We start from the raw sequence: 21,246 nt of genomic DNA on the forward strand, positions 1-21,246 counted from the left end.
TTCGACCAGATGGCGTATTTGCAATGCGTTTGTACGTATATTCCATATATTTGGCGGCATAATAACAAACTCTTGATCGTGCGAGGCGCCTTGCAAGCGACGACTAGTAATGAAAGAAGTCTCACACGTATACAGTCGCAGTTCGAAGTGGCGAGAGCGCGTGTCTTTTGCCCAGTTTGTCCTTGTAGCCAAGAAGCGCAGTTTTCAAGCACGGCCTTCTCGATCGCGACCAGCTATACACAGCACGCGAGCACGGTAACGTAAACTAAGGCGCTCAAACCTTACGTAGCGCACAACGGCAAACCAACGAAAATTTAGTGAAACATCACCCTGACCTCTCCTTGCCCGTTGCGAGCGCTCTGCGTTCGTCTGTTAATTGTGCGGTCAGGGCGGCCGAGCATCTGCGGCCGCGCGGCCGTGGAGGTCGACACGTGCCGACATCGGACTAAGCTGTTGACTGCCGTCGTGCCAGTCTGCCGGTAGTCGACTCGCTAGCGCGAGAGAAAGAAGATGGGGCAGCTGGCCCCTTGACGTCCGGTTTGGCCTCGTCGTCGTTTTGAGCCCGTGTATAACCTGTGTATGAGTCGGCGCCGACGGCGAATCGCGCCGGAAGGAATTCGCGCCTGTGCCGACGAGAGGCGCCGTGTGCCGCATCTGTACGAGGCTGACGCCGCTTCTGCCAGCAGCATGTGAGTGAACACCACAGAGGCGGTTGCCGCCAGAGCGTATCAGGATAACGTACCGCCCAGAGTCGAATGCCGGAAGTTGACATTTAACGCTCCCACCAGTGCACTTCGTACGCTCTCTTGTCATAGTTGAACCTGCACGTTCGGGTAAGGTTCGAGTGTAGATGACTGCAATGAGCAAGAACATTTATCGCCGGTACTGCTTTTGCCGCCGCAAAAGTGTTCCCAGTCAGTGAAAAATACTGGAAAAAGGACAACTTCAAGTAGGACAGGCAACTATGCGCTTTGGAGAACAAAACGTCTGCGTCTTTTCATTGTTCACTAAAGTGTTACTGTCCCCAGCAGTTTAGTTTGAGATTGGTTGTCATTTTCGATTGAAGGCAAGCATTGTTTGTGATTGCACAATTCTGCGGAGCGATCGCGATACATGGTGGCGCAATGATCACGTAACCGGCGGATGCGGTATATCCTGCATCCGTCTGCAGACGCATTGTTACCTTAGGAAAAGGAAATTCATATTGTTTTTGATCTCTGTTGGACAGATACGCACACGAAGACATCCATCCGGGAGCATTGAAAACCTAAACAGCAGATGTGCGATTAATTTGTTTAGTTTGGAAGATATATAAATAGATGAGTTGATTGAATGGAAATGCAGATAAGTCGGCCGGAAATTTGAGCATCTGGAGAAGAGGGTCGAGATTGGCGACGATATGACGAGAAGCCGTATGACATAAATATACATACGGAGTAACTTACCTCAAGATTAATAAAAATATCTGTACAACTTGTCTGTTAGCTATATAGAATATTTGTAACAGAGGTAAGGGCTGCAGAAGCAAGGGTATAGATTATAAGCATGTCCCTGGCGCTTTCACCTAAGCAGCCGAGAAATTAAAAAAAAAAAAAAGTGAGAGTTAATCCAGTTAGGAGTATTCCCAAATTTGTTATCCTAGAAGCAAACTGCCGGATGGAAAGGAGGAAATGTTCAAGTGACCAAATTGGACTTCATGAAGCATAAAGATAAAGGTTTTGCAGAGAGAACTCCAGTAGCTCTGGTCTTTATCGTCTCTTTTAACGCGTGGTCGGTAAATCAGCCGCGGCCATGCGGCCATCTCATCAATGAAAACAAACTGCAACGCCGTTAATTTTGATGAACGAGTACGTTAGTGTACGAACACTGGTCTGGTGCAATCACTATGCTGATCGTTTCGCAAGATTGACGGTTTAGCACTGCATGGATGCCTGCATTTAGGAAGGATTGCGATCGATAAGATAACGTGTCAATTTTTATGCATGACATGGTCTCTGAATAGAACCTAAAAAAGATCTTTACTCAGTGAAGGATTCGTGTCTGCGCTGTGAAGTTTGTATTTTACATCCACTTATTTTCTTTGTTTGTTTGTTTGTTTGTTTTTTTTTTGCAATATTTGTCTCACGCTTTGGCCTTGCCTTTGTCAGTGCGACACTACTAATTTGGTCAGCGTCAGTATGTTGGAACTGAGCGACACAAAGGAAAATATTTTTTTCATTGAATCGCGCTTTCATTGGTTGAAAGCCTCATCGAAATCTGCACATCGTGTATGGCGCATGATAGCGTTATTTGCGTATGCGCCATTAAACCCAGCACAACTCACCAGAACATGATTCATCAACAAATCTCTTCGGCCGACTGGGGCAGCTAGCCAGGATTTTATTTATTTATTTATTTATCTTTCTTGTTGTTGTTGTTGTTATTCGAGAGAAGCATAAGAGAGTCTATGAACCGAGGTGCGCAAAGGGAGGGAAAAACAAGGTAGGTTGGCCTGAGGCTTGATTTCGAATGGTAGAGTGAAAGGTCTGCTGGCCAATCCCTTGGATGCTTTACTGCATGCAGGTTACACGCCGCGCCCATTGGTCTATTTATCATTGGATAGACCGATGTACAGGCGGTACTTCATTCTCTCACGCAGGACGAAAAGAAAACGGTACGTATTACATACAATAACACGGACACAGCGGCGTAAAATGGAGACCTTGAACTGCACGGTACGCCATGGTACCTGATTTCTGATGTCAGGGGCTGACTTTCGCATGTTTAGAGCCATAGTCATGTTTATGCCGTCTTTCCTTTCACGTTTCTTGCCGCCAATTACGGTATTCGTTGCAATGGTCGTTGCAAGGGGCGAGGAGGTGACACCGAGAATGGAGGAAAGTGCAAACGAGAGAGACCACATGAGTCATTTCCCGTGAATTACCGCACGGACCCATGTAGCAATTCGCCAAGAAAAGCGAGTATACTTTCTCTGCCTCTCTTCCATTTGCTGTATTCCTTTTCTTGTCTGTCTTCTGGAAATCAAGCGCGCGTCGTTGTGCTTGTCAAGCCCGCCCCGTGATCTGAGCAGACATGGGAGTACAACCAGCAATCACACGTACTGCAGAGGCTCACGTGAATTCGGTCACTGACAGGTGTCTTTCACCCCGCACCGCGTGAATGCATTGCACCAAGGTCATGACAGCGTGTATGGAAGTAAAGGCAGGCTGTCTACTATTGTCTCCACATTGTGGATTGTCATCATAAACTCAGAACCGTTTTTCTTTTTTTTTAAATAATGCAATGTACAAGCACCTGATAACTTACTGTCTGGTGGGAAACGTTGATCATCTTCGGGCTGCAATGCGCCTGATGCACTGTTTTAATGTCATACTATAGCCGCAGAGATGACTTCCTCGCCGACAGGGGCAAGATGTTACAATACGTGGATTCTTTTCGTCCTTAGATCTCGCAACTAGTCTCCATTAAGCAACTGAAAAACGATCGGCGCCAGGCTCAAATATTAGAGGACACTTAAACCTGAATTAAAGATACGACAAGACATCGATAAAATTTTAAGCCTGGCCGCGGCTCTCGTTGCGTATATATTGGTTCGTTTTCATACACTTTTCGCTTAACCACTATTCGTGATTCCAGCAATTCATGCGACCCTGGCGGCCAAACGAAGAAACGAGATAAGGTCCAAGTAGCAGACGTCCCACGTTCGCGTTGTGAAATCCGCTAGTACAGAGCTTGTGACACCACGGAAAATGGAGAGAAACAGAAAACGAACGGTAAGGCAACCCTGCAGAGTTTATTCCGCATTGCGTGCCAGCACAGTGGTACATCGTTTAACGAATTTCCTTCATGTTCTAGCGGTAGGCGCCAGAGAATCGATGTAATTCTGCCAATATCCGCGGAAGGCGTTGAAAGCGACGTCGGCAATCTAGATCTTAATTCTCTCCAGTTTTGTTATATGATTTCTTTGGTATCAAATACATGTTCCCAACATTCCTTTGGCATGGAACACTTACGAAGCTCGTGCTCGCTCCTCGTTTGCCATATCAACGTAGGCACGCATAAACAATTAACTCCTAGCTCGTTAAGCACCCCAGGTGGTCGAAATTTCCGGAGTCTTCCACTACGGCGCCTCTCATAGCCTCAGTCGCTTTGGGACGTTAAAACCAATTAACCAACCAAACCAAATCAAAACCAAACAAGACAAAACCAAACAAAACAAAACAAAACCTAGCTATGACAGGATGATCGCGGCGCATTTTAAGTTCGTGTTTCTAAGAAGGTCATCATCAAATGCGTTAAGGGAGCAGTCTAAGCCGATCATTCAATGTTGGAACGCGTGCGTTACAGAGAGGGGCCTGATGCGGGATCGCGCTCGCCTATGCAGCTGCTCACGCACTCCTCAGTACAGCTTATCTCGCTTGAAGCCTGATCCTCGTATAGGTAGTTTTGTCGGCGACAGAGATGTGACGACTAGCGGTGAACTGAGCCGCCACCAGAAGCTTTTTATTGCGAAAGCAATACTACGCCAGGTCTAACTCGTAGCTGCGTGCCATGCCCGTGTCCTTATTTAAAGGAAGAAGAAGAAGAAGAAGAAGAAGAAGAAGAAGAAGAAGAAGAAGAAGAAGAAGAAGAAGAAGAAGAAGAAGAAGAAGAAGAAGAAGAAGAAGAAGAAGAAGAAGAAGAAGAAGAAGAAGAAGAAGAAGAAGAAGAAGAGCATACTCAAATCGTCAGTTTATCTACGCCAGTGTTTACAATGAAACTTAAATGAAGAGCCCATTCGAACTTAAGATTTTGAATGCGCTTCCTGTGGCTTTCATCCGTCTTGACCAAAATTTAGTTCTAGGTTATTTAATGCACTTGATATACACTGAACTGAAATTGAAGTAAACATAGTGCAGTAAGGAAATGATATCAATAAAATACATAAATGATTTTACAAACGTATTGACACACCACCTTGTCAGCTGCGGCATACAGACGATTTAGAACGATAGTGCATGTACCGTCTTTGCCAAAAGTAACCAGGCAGCATGCTTCGCTTCTCGCTTGTTTTCTAAGGCAACATAGATTCCCAGGAGATCACAACTTGTTAAGAAGTGAGGACACGAGTTCGCCTTTACTTTGCACAGATTTACAGCTTCAGAAGTGGAGTGAATTCTCTGCTACCTGACTCGGAAACAGAACACGCCGCCTGCTTACTTTTGGCAACGACGTACATTGGCCATACAAAACTGATGCCCACAGCCTTCCTTCCGTATACCTACGAAATTAGTAGTGCATGATTTCTCGTGGATACCTGGAATAAAGTGCAAATAATGATTAACAGCTGCTAACCGCCGTGAACCACAAACATGCTGTAAAGTGGAGTTCTATAGGAGGAGGCCCATCAGCTATAAAAAAAAAAATATTCAAAACATGCATCAATTTCTCGTGTTTCACGGCATAGCACACTTAAATAAAAACGACAGCAAAGCACAGCAGCTGTTCTTTGATCAAGTCCACACCTTCTTGAAAGTTTTTTGCGTCTCCCAGAACTGCGGCGCAACGAAGAAAAACACGTAGAAAGAAACACAACACAGGAGCACACATACCAACTGCAATACAAAACGGAGCCCGAACTTCCTCTTTCACATCCAGCCGTTATTCTTGGCTTCTGAGATATTTTTGCGTCTCAAGTGTGTGAAATTGTTGCAAATGTGCGCTGACCAGATAATCAGCGTTATCATTTGTAATTATTTTAAATACAAGGTTTAAAAGCACATCAGCATGGCGCGAGCACTATTTGCCGTGTGCCTCTGCCCGGCAGATGATATCCGATTTATTTTCCTGTTCGCTGCAAAACGTTTTCCGCATTTATACCTAGTCGCACATTCTGGCTGCTGCATCCTGCTGTGTGCTTAATAATAAACCACACATGCTCAGCAACAACAAATACAAGGAAGCAGTCAAACTCCCTTCAGCAGACTTGTAGACTGTGGTAACAAAACACTAATGCTTCACTGTGGACATAATAGAGGCATACTGTCCATGATGAGCATACTTCTATTCAAGAATATTGATTTCCGCCCCATTCTCACTTTTATAGCTTAGACCTTTTGAGGCTAAGTAGGCAGCATCAAGAAGTGTAGCATTGTTCGAGTTGTGGAAAATCATAAAACAGTACCGAGAAAAGAGAACATACGGTATGCCAGCCGTGCAGCATAATGCATAATTATGCATTATTATTCGCTACAGTGGAGTTAACGGCAAAGCACACACATAAAGTAATTAACACAGCTTTTGGCTCGTACGTAGTTTTTTTTTTTTTTTTTTTTTTTTTCACGGTTACTGGAGCCACACTTACTACTTCAAGCATTCGCTTGCGACATACACGTGTATATTATCTTTGTTTAATATTTACAGTAGGGTTCTCCCACTGCAGCTTGAGCATTATTGTGACTGGCTTGCAGTGAGCAGGAATTGCGCTTCATGCCCATGGGTGCACTCACTCACAAACACTGTGCATCCATGGGTTATTTTTATTGCAAACTAGAAAATGATACACTATCTCTCCGACAGCTTTGCAACGTTCTTCTGTGTCCTAAACTTTGAGGAGCCATGCAAAACACATCAAGTGTCTCTTTTCATGATGTCAGAAAAGAGCACAACACCATTCAGTACCATATATTATTCTCATATAACTGAGAATACATTAATAAGTGAAACAGGGTTCACAGTGAAGTGAAAATCGGAATTTATTGCTGACAAATGACATTGCAAATGGCACTTACCTACCGTAATCATTCGAAACCTTACTCACGTCAGTCGCATACAGATTCAATGGCAAAACATTGTTGCACCCATCAAAGCTCATTGTCGAAAATTAACGCCGATCTTCATCAGTAGCACTCAACACTAGCGAATATCAAACTGCAGGAAAACCTGAAGTGAATGAAATACATAGTAAGAACTTCAATGAATTTGGAACGGTTAATGCCGTCCGTCTGCCGGCTCCTCTTGCGGATCCTTCTTCGCGTCTATTCATTTCGCTAGTTACTACATTGACTTGTTTAAAGCCCGGCTTTAACCAAGCCGTTTGAACGTGCTTATGTGGCTGCGTGGCAGCATGTCTAACTCGCCATCCAAGAAATCCCGGAAGGATGGATTCCGGTCTCACTCTCCCATCTTCAAATGGGAAGGCGAATAGGCAGCTCCCGCCGATTCGGCTATGGCATGAGGTCTCGTGACGTCACAGTACTCGATGACCAGCCACTGCATGAATATGTCAGCTGCCAAGTAGCATTTGCTACAACTATTCCCGCATTGTTTCTCTCACAACGCCTACAGCGCCGACGCCGAATTTAATTAAGAACTAGACGTTTAACACAGTCGCATTAAAGGTTTTGAGGAATGCAGAGGACGCAGTAAGTGTATAACTTCTCGCCACTAGAAAAATGCTTGAAACGCCGACACCTAATCGCGCCGGCCTGATCGATGCCACGAGTGCAGCTTGTTTGTGACGAAATCCTAGTGTCGGGGTGTGCCCTTCTAGTTCGCACTTGACAGTTCAGTGCGCAGGACGCATAGAACGGCAGGGAGCGAAAGGACGTCTTGCGGCGCAGGTGAGCTGCCTAAAACCACTTTTCGTGGCCAGATCCTTTAGTGCCTCTTCAAAGCTGTTTTGATAAAATTTTTGTATCTAACGGTTGGGGGAAAACATTAAAATTTCAACTAATTTGCGGGGACAAAGTAAAGTGAGATAGAATAGTTCTTATAGTCGCGAGTATAATGAGTGTTCAAAGGTTCTATAGCGCGAAGGTGAAATAATGAAGTGCATGTGAATAAATGACTACACACACATATATATGTTATATATATATATATATATATATATATATATATATATATATATATATATATATATATATATATATATATATAACAGACGTGACACTTTGGCATGAGGCAATTTGCCGCCATGAAAAAGAATCAGTCAATTTAGTGACCTAATACATATTTCGCACATGAAGCGGTCAGTGTACCGCTCAATAATCGGCAATCACTTCGCCTGCATAACGTCCACAAACATTCCTGCGGCCAATACCGCAGCGAAAACCATATGCGTCCTTCAGCTGTCTACGATGTAATATTAGGACATATTCGAACCTTTTCACAACGATAAGCAAAGTAAGAATTTACGCACAAAAACGCTTAGAAGCTTCGTATGGAAACTTTATTTCACATCACAGTTTTAACGCCACCGTAGACGCACCAAGAATATATCAGCTTCCTTTTGCATAAGGTATGGCGTGCAACATTTTGCACTGAACTTAATGCATGTATGACCTCAATGAATGCTTGATTTCAGATTAATGGTACTGGCGCAACTTTGTTTCGAAATAACCGAGGAATATGTCGCCTGAGATTCTGATCACTGCCAGCCTCTCTGCCAAAATGTGTGACAATAATTGGAGCGCGCCTTGGGAAGGTTTCTGCACGAAAATATTTTTCCCCGTTCAGGACTGCGAGCATCTGTTTTCCCACTGGCGTTATAAAACGTTCAGAACTCAGTGAGGGACCGCACGATCAGCAAAAAGTTTGACACTGCGACCAACAAGTGCGGTACAAGCGCGAACAACACGGAATTAATCAGCTAGTGAAAACGTTGCAGCATTCTAATGCAATATCAATTTGCTTTCAACCTATTCGTCACACGTAGAATTGTAAACTACATTTGGGTAACAGTGCAAATCAAATAACGACCACCAGGAAGTGGCATTCGATAACTTCCGGTTTAAGTTTGAAGGAAGTTGTTGTGGAGGAAGGAAGAGGGCAGGGTTCCGGTGAAGTGTCAGTGCCCTATGGCTCTTATTCACAGAAACACGGATGCGGAACTTCAACCCAAGGCTCGTCTGCTTTGAACCTGCTGTGCCTCGCTTTCTATCTTTACCTGTTCAGTGGTGTCAGACACAAGAAATCACCTTACGCCCTTGATATTTATGTCTTATTGTGCAAGTTTTCGTTACTTGATTGTGAAGAGGATAACGATGGTAACTAACCTTTCTGTGACACTCAGTGCAGCCCGCCCTGTTCAAAAGCTCGGCCTTGCAGAACCCATACACTTACGATGTACGATTTTGCTTGGTTTGACAAGAAACAAACATGTACTGATAGTAATACTTGACAGCTGTTATAAAGCAAATGCCACAAGAATGTTAAATGTCTTCGCGAAGTAGGCGATACCACTCTGCTTTTAGCCCTCCTTAGCACAGTACGCATTATTATTTTTTATTTGAGCATACTTTGTAGTAAGCCTTAATGGGATCTTACAGGAGTGCACGTATACTAGATGGAACAATTTATACAGCGAATAGTATATTGAGTTGAAGATACGAGAATGGGGAACAAGCGCACCTCAGCGTGATTTACAAGGACAATCGGGAGAGAAAAAACAAATTTCGATAGAAAGTAAGAAGAAAACGCCTTTTATAAGGGAATTTCTCATTCTAGTACATATTTAACTTGTCAAATCGAAGACGCCGGGAAGGGGAACCACGAAGGGTAAAATAGATGGACGCATTACTCGAAAGGCGCTGAAAAAAAAAAAAAAAGCTAAACACTCCGGTCAGCAACTTGAAACAACTCGCGACAATAAGTTTCCAAAAGCCATTTTTCATGCCAGATAACCTGCATTCGAATAATGTACAATACAAATTTACAAATTCTAACCTGCGTCCAGGGCGAACGGTGCAATTGGAGTAAGAACAGTTCGCGAGACTCCGCGTAGGTTGTTGCAGATGGGCTTTGAAACCGGATAGTAAAAAATGACAGAACCTCCAGAAGAGGCAAAAAATTTGTAGCAGCACACAAAATCTGTTTTAGGTTCGCTTATCGCTGTTTACAATGATTCCTGCACAAATGTAGTCAATTAAGCGCATGTAAACTAGTAAGTGTATCAGCTGTTTGACCTCACTTTGGCATGTCTCACAACTTGCACATTAACACGCTTTTCTTTTCTGCGTCATTTGTGTGTATTGCATTCTAATTTGTAGTACCTTGTTTCCAATTACTTTTTTCTGTCTTGTCCTTGCGCATGGAACAGAAAGGAAAAGACACATGGCTAACCACATGAAACTAATCCGTGTCTGCGTGGTAGCACAGAGGGAAAAAGTAGTGCATTGAACGCGTTTCTTAAGCTCTGAGACTCTTCTCCTCATATGCGCCAGCTTTGCTATAGAAAGAGCGGCGTCACGAAACTGTTCTTATAGTCACACAGTCAACAAGATTTCTTTCTTTGATTGTTTACTAAGGTCATTGTCGCAAAACATGTTCCTTCGAAGACGCAATGAACTCGGAGACGAGGAAAACGGGATAGGAGCCGCACGGCTGTCCCGTCCTCCTGCAATCCCTTTCCCGTCATCCTCGTCGCCGTGTACACAGTAGTATTCCTTAACTGTTCTTGAGTCATGCATATAGAGCGCGGAACAAAACACCAACTTGTCGTCGGGGCACGATAGAGTGCAATTACCACACTTGGGACAAAAAAGAAAGTGATCAACAAGGCAACAAGGTCCCACCAGCGGGTTGCGCTTGGAAATGAAACTGTGGCGGTTTTCAAGGATGTTGCTAGTCTTTGGGCAAGCAGTGCCGACCCTCCGGCGCCGTTCTTTCGTCCAACTGCACCTAAACCCCGCAAAGTTAGCCGTCGCGGGTGAGCTCTTAAAGCTGAGCGCGCACGTTGGGTTTGAGCGCAAACACAGCTATATAGCGGTAGCCGGTATCCACAGCTCCCACATCGGCAGCGTACGCATACCAGGTAGGTGTCCGGACTTAAGGACCATCGGGCCCGTGTAGCCTCCGTTTTTGACGGTGTTGAAGATGCAGATCTGTGGAGCTGAGATTGTTTCACTGCTTATTTTGGGGACTTCGCCCTTAGACGCGTGGAGTGATTCAGACGCGTCATGTTTTATTTTTTAATCATTTTTCAAACCATTCTTATGCATCGTGCTACTAGCTGCTTTTGCAAACACTTGCGAAACAATTATTTATGTCGATCAACAAAGCAGACGTTGTAATTGTGATTTTTTGTTTTGTTTTGAAGCTTCACTTTAGAACTTTATAATCTATGATAGCTATTACAACATATTAAACTAATGAGTTAGCAGTAAAGATCTTAATTAGAGAATAACCTGTCGCAAGTTCAAACGCTTTAAAACAGAGTTAATTATTAGTATAAGGCAGCAAAAAGTTCTTCATGCACTTTACTAAAGGATGTGATTCGTTGCCGTGAGCTCTCGCGTTTAGATCTCCAGCTTTGACTGCCATGTGCGCACCTTCAGACTTCTGCAACAATTGTCCTTTTGCACGAGTCCAAGTTCATCTTTTTTTATTCCTTTAGCAAGCAGAGCATTTTACAAGCCAAACTAGGTCTCTCCGTCCCAGCGAAATGTAAAACAGCCTTTATAAGCGCCACGTTGCCAGAAATGCATTGTATCTTTTTTTTTCCCTCAAATAACTCCGGTTCCATTTTGTTTTTCCTTCAGTTTTAAGCTCGTCTTCCTGGACTTTAATAACATTTTTTACTATGTGCTGGCATTGCTTACGCGGCATGAAGAGGAGGAAGTAAGAGCGCGAGCAGCTGCACGTTAACCAGCCATCAAGCGTGGTCGACGACTCCGCTACGCGTAAAAGCTCGTGTGAATGACTCTTCGGAGCAGCACCCGCCACGCGCGCTCACCGATCGGGCAGGTAAACATTTCGGATTCCTCATGCCAGACGCGCAGCAGTCCTTATACGCCGCTCGATTAACACACGTGCGGAGCCGCATTGCGCAAGACGCGCGTCGCGATCGAGCGGGCACAACCAGTTACGCATTGCCGTGGTAACTTCCTCCAGTCTGAATCACAGCCGCCTTTAACGACATCCCCGAGCCAAACCGAGGAGGAGAAGTTGGAAGGCCAAATGGCGAGGATGGGACCGTGAGAGAATTCTCGTAGCTGTTTTGACGCACGCGTATCCTAGCTACCCGCACCCCTTCCCGTTTCTCTCTCGCTCTCTGCCCTTCTCCATGCGGTCTACCTCAACGCCAAGCGGTCATGCACGGTGGCACGGTTTAACCCCAAACCCGATGTGTAAAAGCAATAAGCCGCGCCGAATAAGCCGCGCCGTCGTTGCATGTGTATCACTTTCTGCTATCGTTCCAGAAAGGCGGTGGCTATCGTCTTAAGGACACTGCGGCAGTGACAGCGGAGCCATGGACTCCTCATCAGACCTCCGCCTGTTTTCCTGGTTCGTTCCGCATCCTTTCAACAGGCCTGCTATGGTCCTTGCTGTTGCTGTTGTAGCTGCTGCTGTCCTTCAACTTTCAATAGGTATGGTGACATCAGTCCGCCATTGTACATTTTGAGCATGGATTGGTGGGTAGAGTGACCTGAGTGCTAGCTGGTGGTGGAGGGAAGAGGTTGTTTGCATGGGAAAACTTTTACAGGAAATGGCAAAGCGCATGTAACTACGCCCAACTCATTTCAGGAATAGTGCCGCTTTGAAAAAACAAACAAAAAAAAATCTCAAGAAAGGTCCTGCTTGTTCCCGCTTATAAGCAAAATAAGCCACGCACTCTAAAAACTGTTTTACGAAAATCTAAATATTGAATAGAACTGCGCAGCTCATAAAACGCGCACACAAACGAGCCGCTGGAGAATAATAATTCGTAGACTATAAGCAAATGTCGGAAATGCATGCGACTTGATGTTTATTTGACTACTGACGTTGGTTTTGCCACACAAAAATCAAAACTCTTAAAATAATAAAACAGCTGCAATTGAGCTGTTTGTGGTAATACTGTGCAGCACAAAATGATTCACAACGATCTGCTTGCGACTAATATATTCAATGGGGCGAGTGCATCCGCGCGCCCAGGAAGTCGCTCGTTTTTCTATTCTTATACTCAAAACAGAGTCATGGGGTGGTTATTCACTGTGGCCGCACCTCTTCTTTTTTTTTTTTAGCTTATGCACCACAAAAGTGAAAAACTAAGAAATCTTTTAAGAGCATGTCATCGAGTACGGTGTTAAGCCATGGACTGCGGTCTATGCGAGACGAGATGTCGGAAAGTTAAACAAAGGTTGCGAGCAAGAAGTTGCAAACTTATTTATTATTATTATTATTATTATTATTATTATTATTATTATTATTATTATTATTATTATTATTATTATTATTATTATTATTATTATTATTATTATTATTATTATTATTATTATTATTATTATTACTACTACTACTACTACTACTACTGCTACTTACGTCGGCATCCCGAGGGGTAAGTGCGCTTGAACTGAGTCTGAAATCTTTTCTGTGGAAAAAATATGCTATCGATGAAGCGAGAAAAAGTATGAAAGCGGATAATAAAAGGAACATATTGAGAACTGCGATAAACTGGCGGCTTTCGTATTATACTAACTTGCACAGTGATTTGGCCATTTGCCTTGAAGACGTACTTGGTCTCTGCATGCTTAGCCAAGGCGCAGAGAACAAGGAAACATTTGCGAATCCTGACCGCGCGATGGGCAATCTCATTTGCACCGAGGACATGTCCAAGAGCAGCTTTTTAACTAAGCGTCTCGTCTGGTAAAGGAATTGCAGTTGGTAATAAAATTATCTTATTGTCCCCGACGGTGACGTCACCAGCGTTATCATAAGAGGCGCACATTATTATGCGGTGGAATATGCGAGGGCTAGTTTGCTCAGATAGAAACGCATTACCGGTAGTGGGGAGTTTGTCGAAATATCGTATGCTCCCGGAAAAGAGCACGCATTCTAAACTTTTATTCCAGTGAGACGGCTTTCAGCGACGTCACTTGATAAAATAAGGCATCACTAAATTTAACAATACGGATAATGCGGTAATTGTAGCCGAGGAGTTCTGAAATAAGGCAGGACAATGAGGCATTCCGCAGTTGACAGAGAACTATCGCAGTAAGGAAAGCCTTAGAAGCAACGAAAATAAAGAAGCCAGCTGGAGAGGACCAGGTAACTGCAGAACTGTTGACAGACGGCAGGGATATGGTGATGAAAAAAAAAAAAAATAGTCACCCTGTATACGCTATGCTTCATGACTTCGAGCATACCGTGGCATTTTTGAAGAATGCTATTGTTATCTTAATCCGCAACAAAGAGGACGTCAGTGACATTAAAGATTACAAATTCATCAGCTTACTGGTGATTACTGGCGAAAATAATGACAGCCTTAAACTTTCCTTAGCCAAAGGACTAGGCAAGCTTTGGTAAATGCCACACGATGGTAGACGATATCCGCACTATCAACCAGGTGAGAGAGGTAAAGCGCTCAACGTAACAAACTTCTATATGTCGCCTTTGTAGATTGCGGGAAAGCGTTTGACTCAGTCAAAATTTCAGTGATGATGTAGGTATTGTGAAACCCATGTTGTAGAGGAGCCATATGTGAACGTACAGAAAGTGCTCAGCAGTCACGGTTCTGCGAAAAAGAAATTAATAAAAGCATAAGGATGTGCGTTAGGCAAGAAGCCACGATCTCTTTAGAGCTGTTCATCCCTTGTTTAGAGGAAGTATCAGGGACCGGGATTAGAAACAGGTTCAGTGGTTGACGGAGAATACCTCATTAATCAGTGATATGATGCTGATAAAATTGTCTATTTAAGTAACTCAGGGGACGAATCGCTAATAATGATAAATGATCTAGTAAGGCAAAGCAATCATTTCAGTACGTCATGCTAAGAATATTCCGCAAAAAAGATTCCTTGTACGGAGTTGGTTTGAGCTTGCATTGGCTTTACGTTTTCTCGCATTTTTTCAAGAAATTTCTTACATTCTTGTACGGTGACCCCGAATGGCTTCATAGTGTATTGTGCAATTTTTATTGTGCGTGAAATGTGTATTACTTGAGGAGTTAAACGGCCTGCGCACGCCTGTGTATCTGTTGCTCCGTAACTATTTGTCTCGTTGACACCGAGTAACACCAAATTAATTACCAAAGCTGTTTTCGTCATGCTTTTGACACCTTATTTTTGTTCACCGCGGCTTGCCAGAACCTTAGACCTTTGAGCTAACCCTGAAAAAAAAAAAAGAAGAAAAAAAAACAGTCCTGATAACATGTTTTGTCCGTGTTTACCCATGTCTGCAGCCTTAACTGCATTGCTGAGAATTAGCAGAGCTCTGTATTTGACATTAGATGCAGCTCGGCTTTTGTCTCAACCTTACCTGCAGTGCGATGCGATACCGATTGGACGGACTTCCGACCCAAGGCGTGCCGGGCCGTGAGCGGAGGCAAGCGCATTGATGGCCGCTGCGTGCCCCTGACTTGGTGTCCTCCGCTGGTGGCCGCCGCGGGTCGCGGACGGAGGCCGCGCCCTTGCGGGTTCCACGACACCACGGTGCTCGTGTGCTGTCCGTCAGCCGACGTGGTGGACCAGTCTCCGACTGCGAACACAGGCACGCTCTCCCCCAGGCAACCCGCAGTCGATGATCCTCGCAACGAGCCAGGTGTAGTTGCCAGTCGTCTGTCCCGGCGCCTACTCTCTCGCGATGGCCACGCATCTCTGCACTGTAGCGAGCATGTGGCACGCGGGAAATGCGGTGTCGGGATATGACGGCTCGGTCGAATGGTAGCTTTCGCACTGGGGTTGATCTAAAATAAGCTGCTCTATTGTTCTTCGAAAGCCCGGTTCGCTTTTTCTATCGGCTGCCTGCATGAGTATTGTGCAGCATGCCGCTTCGTTCTCTTGGCTTCTTCACTTGTATGCTGCTTTTCTTTTTGTCTAAGTGACCTTGTTTACGCCAGCTTTGTTATGCGTAAATTTCTCGAGACTATTGGGGGTCGAGTACGGTGAAGATTTGATATGGAGTTGAATAATGATTACCTTTCTCTTATTGTGACGCAAGCAGTCCGACGTCTAGTGTTATTCAAGCGTGCTACCGGCGCATTTGCTTCCAAAAATTGGTAGAATTTGAGGACTACTGATTTCAATGCTATGTGCTTCATAAGGCAGATGTTAGAGGAAAAACACACAGAATCAATTCTTTCGAATATTACACAGATGCTGCCTTATTATTCAGAATCGTACGAATCAACCCTACATGTTCATAAACACGTGTTATCCCGTCCTTGAATGACATAAGCATTGTATATGTGACGGCAAAAAAGCAACTTACATATTCGTGCATCCTGTCCCACATGTATGCACATTGCTGCACTTAGTATTCATCACAGCCATATGGAGAGTACTGGCAGTGGTTAGTTGCTGTATTCATCTTCTTATTTCGTGCAGCCAGCGTGTACATTTACATATATCTCTTTCGCTTGCCTTATTGGGTTTAACATCCCAAAACGACCTAGGCTATAATGGACGTCGTAGTGAAAAGCTGCGGAAACTTCAACTACCATGGGGTTCTCTAACGTGCACCGTTGTTGCACGTGCGCACGGACGCTATGCGATTCGTCTCCATTGAAAAGCGGCCGCCGCAGCCGTGGTCGGACCCGTGTCCACGAGATCTGCAAACGGGACCCCAATCACTGAATATTAACGAGGCGGTGCTCGTGCATGTTTTTATACTTGAGTAGACTGTTTCGTGACACAGCGGCCGGTGGTGATTTGATCGTCAATGGGAATTCTTTAGGGCAAAATATCTACCGGACTAATAGAGGCTCTTTCTGCGGTCCGTGTTGTTCATATTATTATGTGTAGCAGTAATGGCTGTGACAGCCGTATTTGCTACTCTAATAACGCTCTTATATGTCCCGCGACCGGTAATTAAGTGCGACCTGTTCTTGTACCCGCTTCCTATGTCACAAACGCCCAAAATTATCTTATGTATATGTGTACGTGTTAACTGACCGGAAGTATCCGCGTTTCTTGGTTTGCTTACCTGAATCCAGGTTGCGGCGCTGTGGTGAACGATCCTGGGGCCGTTACGAATGGACCGGACGGAGCCGTCACACTATCTAGGTCTGCCTGGCCGTGGATGGTGAGTGCTCTGACCGGCCCAGTCCTAAACGCTATGGCTACATAAGACATTTATGAACTTCAACCACGTTTTACTGCATCAGCGCGCAGTGTAACTGTGTTTACAGCAAAATGCATCTTAAAAACAGTTGCTACCGTACGTGGGTAACGGTATGCGGTGCGTGTATTAATTACTCTATTGAACAAGTGATCAGAATCACTTTTAATATTTGACTATACGGGAATGCGTACAGACATAACAATTCTTCAGTTTATAATTCAGTCTGATAGGTTATTTCGGTAGCCAGAAAATCCTTAACAAAGAACTACTTTCGGTTACGAAAAACATGAGCGCGGCGGTTACTGCAGACTTGAGTTGTATTAGACGTTAGTAATACAAGCATTTTCCAGAACTACCGCTCAGAGCTGTATTACAGTCAAAAGGGGTCTTCTGAGTCATGTAATATTTCTTTTTTCTCCCACCGCCTTCTTCTTGTTGCTTTATCCGCTGCGGTTGGAAAGTGCACAAGTCTTATGATTCGTTCAAGCTCCACGATGCAGTATTTGTCACTGTGGCGCGACCAAACATGGCGTTATAGAAGGGCACTTAAAGATGGCAAACGTCTGGTATATACCATAAGCGGCAAGAGGAGCCACAGTTAAAAACCCTTAACATTGCCTTTGATAATCTTGGAAAACTTAAGACGGAAAGGGCGTGCACTCATGGGCCTTTGTAAATCTTCAAGAGGTCGCAGGACAGAAGCGAGTACAGAAGTACACCACTTCTTTATATTTTTCAATGTTGAAGGGACCGTGATATGATATATGCTGAGGCTGGGGAAAATAGCACCAACAATCACTATTGAAACGCTTGTCACCACATCATGAACATATGCTTAGGGTATAGCTTCACTAAGATCAAGCATATCAGCGATTTAAAATGATATGCGCATTGTCTCCTTCTTCAACTCGACATACGTCGATGCGCCAGAAATAATAAAGAAAAAAAAAAAAAAAAAACAAGCCAGGACTGCCCCTCACCACACCCGCCCTACTTACGTTCGATTGTGAATGCCTAATGAAAAAGCTCGCCCAGTTTCCCTGCACGCTCGAGAGGCAGGGACGGATAAAGTTGCGCAGTGAGGTGGGACCTAACTGGTGGAGATAATCATTTTTAAAGAATTATTAGTGAATATTTAGTTTTACTTGAGCATTCCTAAAAATCACACCTACAAACCTGTTCATTGCGATACGACAGATGACAATCATTCCAGGGTTCCTCTGGGCAACCGCAGCCGCTTTGAGGCATGAGGGGGCATAGTTTCAGGTTGACGGATGGGATGAGTTTGCTGAGATGAGACGTCGCATCTGGTGCAGGAGAGGATTAACGGATGTCACTTAAAAAGGCCATTGTTCTGCAGTTGATACAGTAAATATGAACAGTGATGAAACCGGTCACCTATAAACTGCTCTTGCATGTTTTTATGTTCCTCGCAGGCGGCCATTTTTAAAGGTGACAAATTCATATGCGGTGGCACTCTCTTGGACGGCGACACTGTGCTGACGGCAGCCCATTGTTTCCCTGACCTCAGGAACAAGTACGTGGTCCCAAGAGCTTTCTCCTACTCATGTCTATACTTTGAGGATCACCCGCGTAACAGTTCTGTTTTTCATTTCGGATGTTTACCGTTATCAGCTGGTTTATAGGCGCACTTAAGTGCTACTCAGTCTGAATACGACTATGAGCTATGCGAATCCCGCTGTTTAATTTGCATAAAGTCGAAACGTCAAGTCTTTACGTTAGCCTAGTTGACTCTACACTCGCACTGTGACATTCGCTCTTGTTAGCTAATGGAAGCATATTGGCGATTTTCACGAAAACCAAACACGATCATTGACCATACCCGGGACTCTTAGCGATGCCAGGGTGGACAGCACTGAGAGTCCCTGCACGTCGGCAAGGCCAGATAAATGCGAGCGCATATCGGGAATGTCTTATGCTGTGTTGTAACTGATGAGCAAGGCTTTGAGAAATTATTGCAAAGAAAATAAAACCTAAGTTGGTTCGCTATGTTTTGCATTCGACAGCAGTGCCGGCTGAGGAAGCCGAACCCTGGTGGCGTTTACGTATATCGCCATCATTTGAGTCGAGCAAGCAGCTTCCTTTTATGTACATTCGTACATACATTCGTGAGCAGACTTCTTTAGAATAATTGAGCGGTGTGTTGCGGAACAAATCTTTTATTTAATTAATTAATTGATTAATTACTTTCCCACAGCTCTAAGTGGCATTACAGTGGGAGAGGGTATACATAAAAACAAACATAGCATAAGCAATATCAGTCACGGAAACAAGTCAAAATTATTTATTTATTTAATTATTTATTTATTTTCCCTCAGCTCTAAGTGGCATTACAGTGGGAAAGGGTATACATTAAAACAAACATAACATAAGCAGTATCACGCACTGAAACAAGTCAAAATCGCATACGAAAAGCGTGAACAGTTGCGTTTATAAGCCAGTGTATTTATTCGTTGTTTTTATTCTCATGCAGTATCGATTCAGTAACAGGACTGATCGTGACACTCAGTAGCTGCTGTAAAATTTCGTCTCGTTTCGTATTCATGGGAACGCTTGAACGCCTCGAGACAAGCTTGCTCCCGTCTGTAAGTTGCAACTTGTACGTGCGACGTGAAGGCACGGGTAGCCTCTAGCTTCAGCTCCTGCTTTCACTTGCCAGTAATCTTATTTGTAGACGAGAAACGTGTGAAGCGCAATTTACCGATGGGTAAATTTTGTCCGTGTGCGTTTTGCCTCTTCTTCGTCCTTGTATTGATAGCGCAGCTTTTTTCTTGCATCGAATTACCGGTGGGGTCTGGTATGTAAACTTGCCCTTCACCGGCGAGCTGACTGGAATCTGCCGCTCCGCTTTATATCTTTCCCTGCCTGTAGACTCCTACTTTCTCAAAAGCGCTCGTTTATCGACGCTTCGGTCCCTTAATTATTATAGTGTTTAGAATAAACAACAGTTATAACTGTTTACACGAGCCACCGATCCTTTTTAGGCTAGTTCGCCGAGCCACCGCAGCTTGGCGTTCAATAAGAATCCACTATGTTTTAAGTTTAAAGCTCGATGTCGTTACATCATGTTTATGGCCACAATACTAAGGAAAATATGTTGGGACGACATAACACTTTCTGCTGTGTTTTTAAATAGAGGTTAACTAATTTACCTCTTGGGATTTCGTGTCTTTGCATGAACGTAAAACCACCGTCCCATACTCATCTAAGTCCTTTATTTACTGCGGGATTAGCCACTGATGTGCGCCCGAAAAGCCACAAGTCTACGTTCTGAGGCCGCATTACTTATCGATACTACACAACAAATGTCACAAACCTGACACAAACAGATTAATAAGAGCCGCTCCTATTGTTTGATTTGGACCGGCGGACATATCGACCAATAGAAGTGAGGGCTAATTAACAGGTCTGTGACAGCTTTTGTGATGTGATCGGGGCGCAATTAGGCTCCTGGTGAGGAAGTATTAAAAGAACAGAGTCGCTGTCCAGAGGGTACCCTTTGGAAGATTTTATTTGTAGCTTTAAGCTGCCATTTTCACTCAAAGAGCAAAAACTTGCTTTACATAATCAGCGAGGTACATTTATCAGTTATACTTGCGACTTTTCAATTGCATTCTTTGTCTCGCCAGACAAATTTCTGAAGAGATTGTCTTTCATTTTTTTTTTCTGCTACTCAATTCGCAGCTAGAACATCTCTTTGCGTGCAGCTAGGGCCCAACTTTCTTCGACCGTGATTTAAAAACATTTTATTTTTCGGCGTTATGGTACGATATTGTAGCCTTCACTGGCGGCACCTAGCTATAGCGGGCTCCCGTGCGTGTCTCGTGCCTTCGTGCAGTGCCGGCGAGTACAAGATACGTCTGGGCGTGCTCGAGGTGAACGAGACAGTGAGCTCGCACAGCGCCAACCTGCCTGTGCGCTGGATTAGACAGCACCAGCGTTACCGGCTGGATCGTCACTACAACGATATCGCGCTCATCAAGACCGCGACAAAGGCCAGCTACGGGACGCACATCGCCCCTGTATGCCTGCCGTCGCCAGACTTCAAGCTGGGAGGACAGGTCGTGGTGCTCGGCTGGGGACACACGAGATTTGGTAAGCGCACGCATGCCACGCCCGTTCTCTAAAACCCATCCTGCCTCTGGTGGTCAAGTTTCATGCAAAAATACTATCATCCTATGCTGAAAGTAAGGTGTTCAGAAG

At 44.4% G+C, this 21,246-nt stretch overlaps 1 protein-coding gene across 1 annotated transcript in view; it reads left to right on the forward strand.

Moving 5' to 3' along the window:
* The first annotated feature begins 540 nt into the window (after positions 1-540).
* Positions 541-21,246, forward strand: part of LOC146191341 (serine protease 33-like) — a 31,531-nt gene continuing 10,825 nt past the window's right edge. The window contains exons 1-6 of the mRNA XM_084599915.1: positions 541-689; positions 12,183-12,350; positions 15,226-15,501; positions 16,895-16,983; positions 18,459-18,559; positions 20,882-21,138. Of these exons, the coding sequence (XP_084456041.1) occupies positions 12,233-12,350; positions 15,226-15,501; positions 16,895-16,983; positions 18,459-18,559; positions 20,882-21,138 (841 nt within the window). The 5' untranslated portion in view covers positions 541-689; positions 12,183-12,232. The remainder of the gene's footprint in view (positions 690-12,182; positions 12,351-15,225; positions 15,502-16,894; positions 16,984-18,458; positions 18,560-20,881; positions 21,139-21,246) is intronic.

This window comes from Amblyomma maculatum, chromosome 4 (assembly GCF_055883805.1).
Source record: "Amblyomma maculatum isolate TAMU_Amacu chromosome 4, ASM5588380v1, whole genome shotgun sequence".
In the NCBI taxonomy this organism is placed as follows: domain Eukaryota; kingdom Metazoa; phylum Arthropoda; class Arachnida; order Ixodida; family Ixodidae; genus Amblyomma; species Amblyomma maculatum.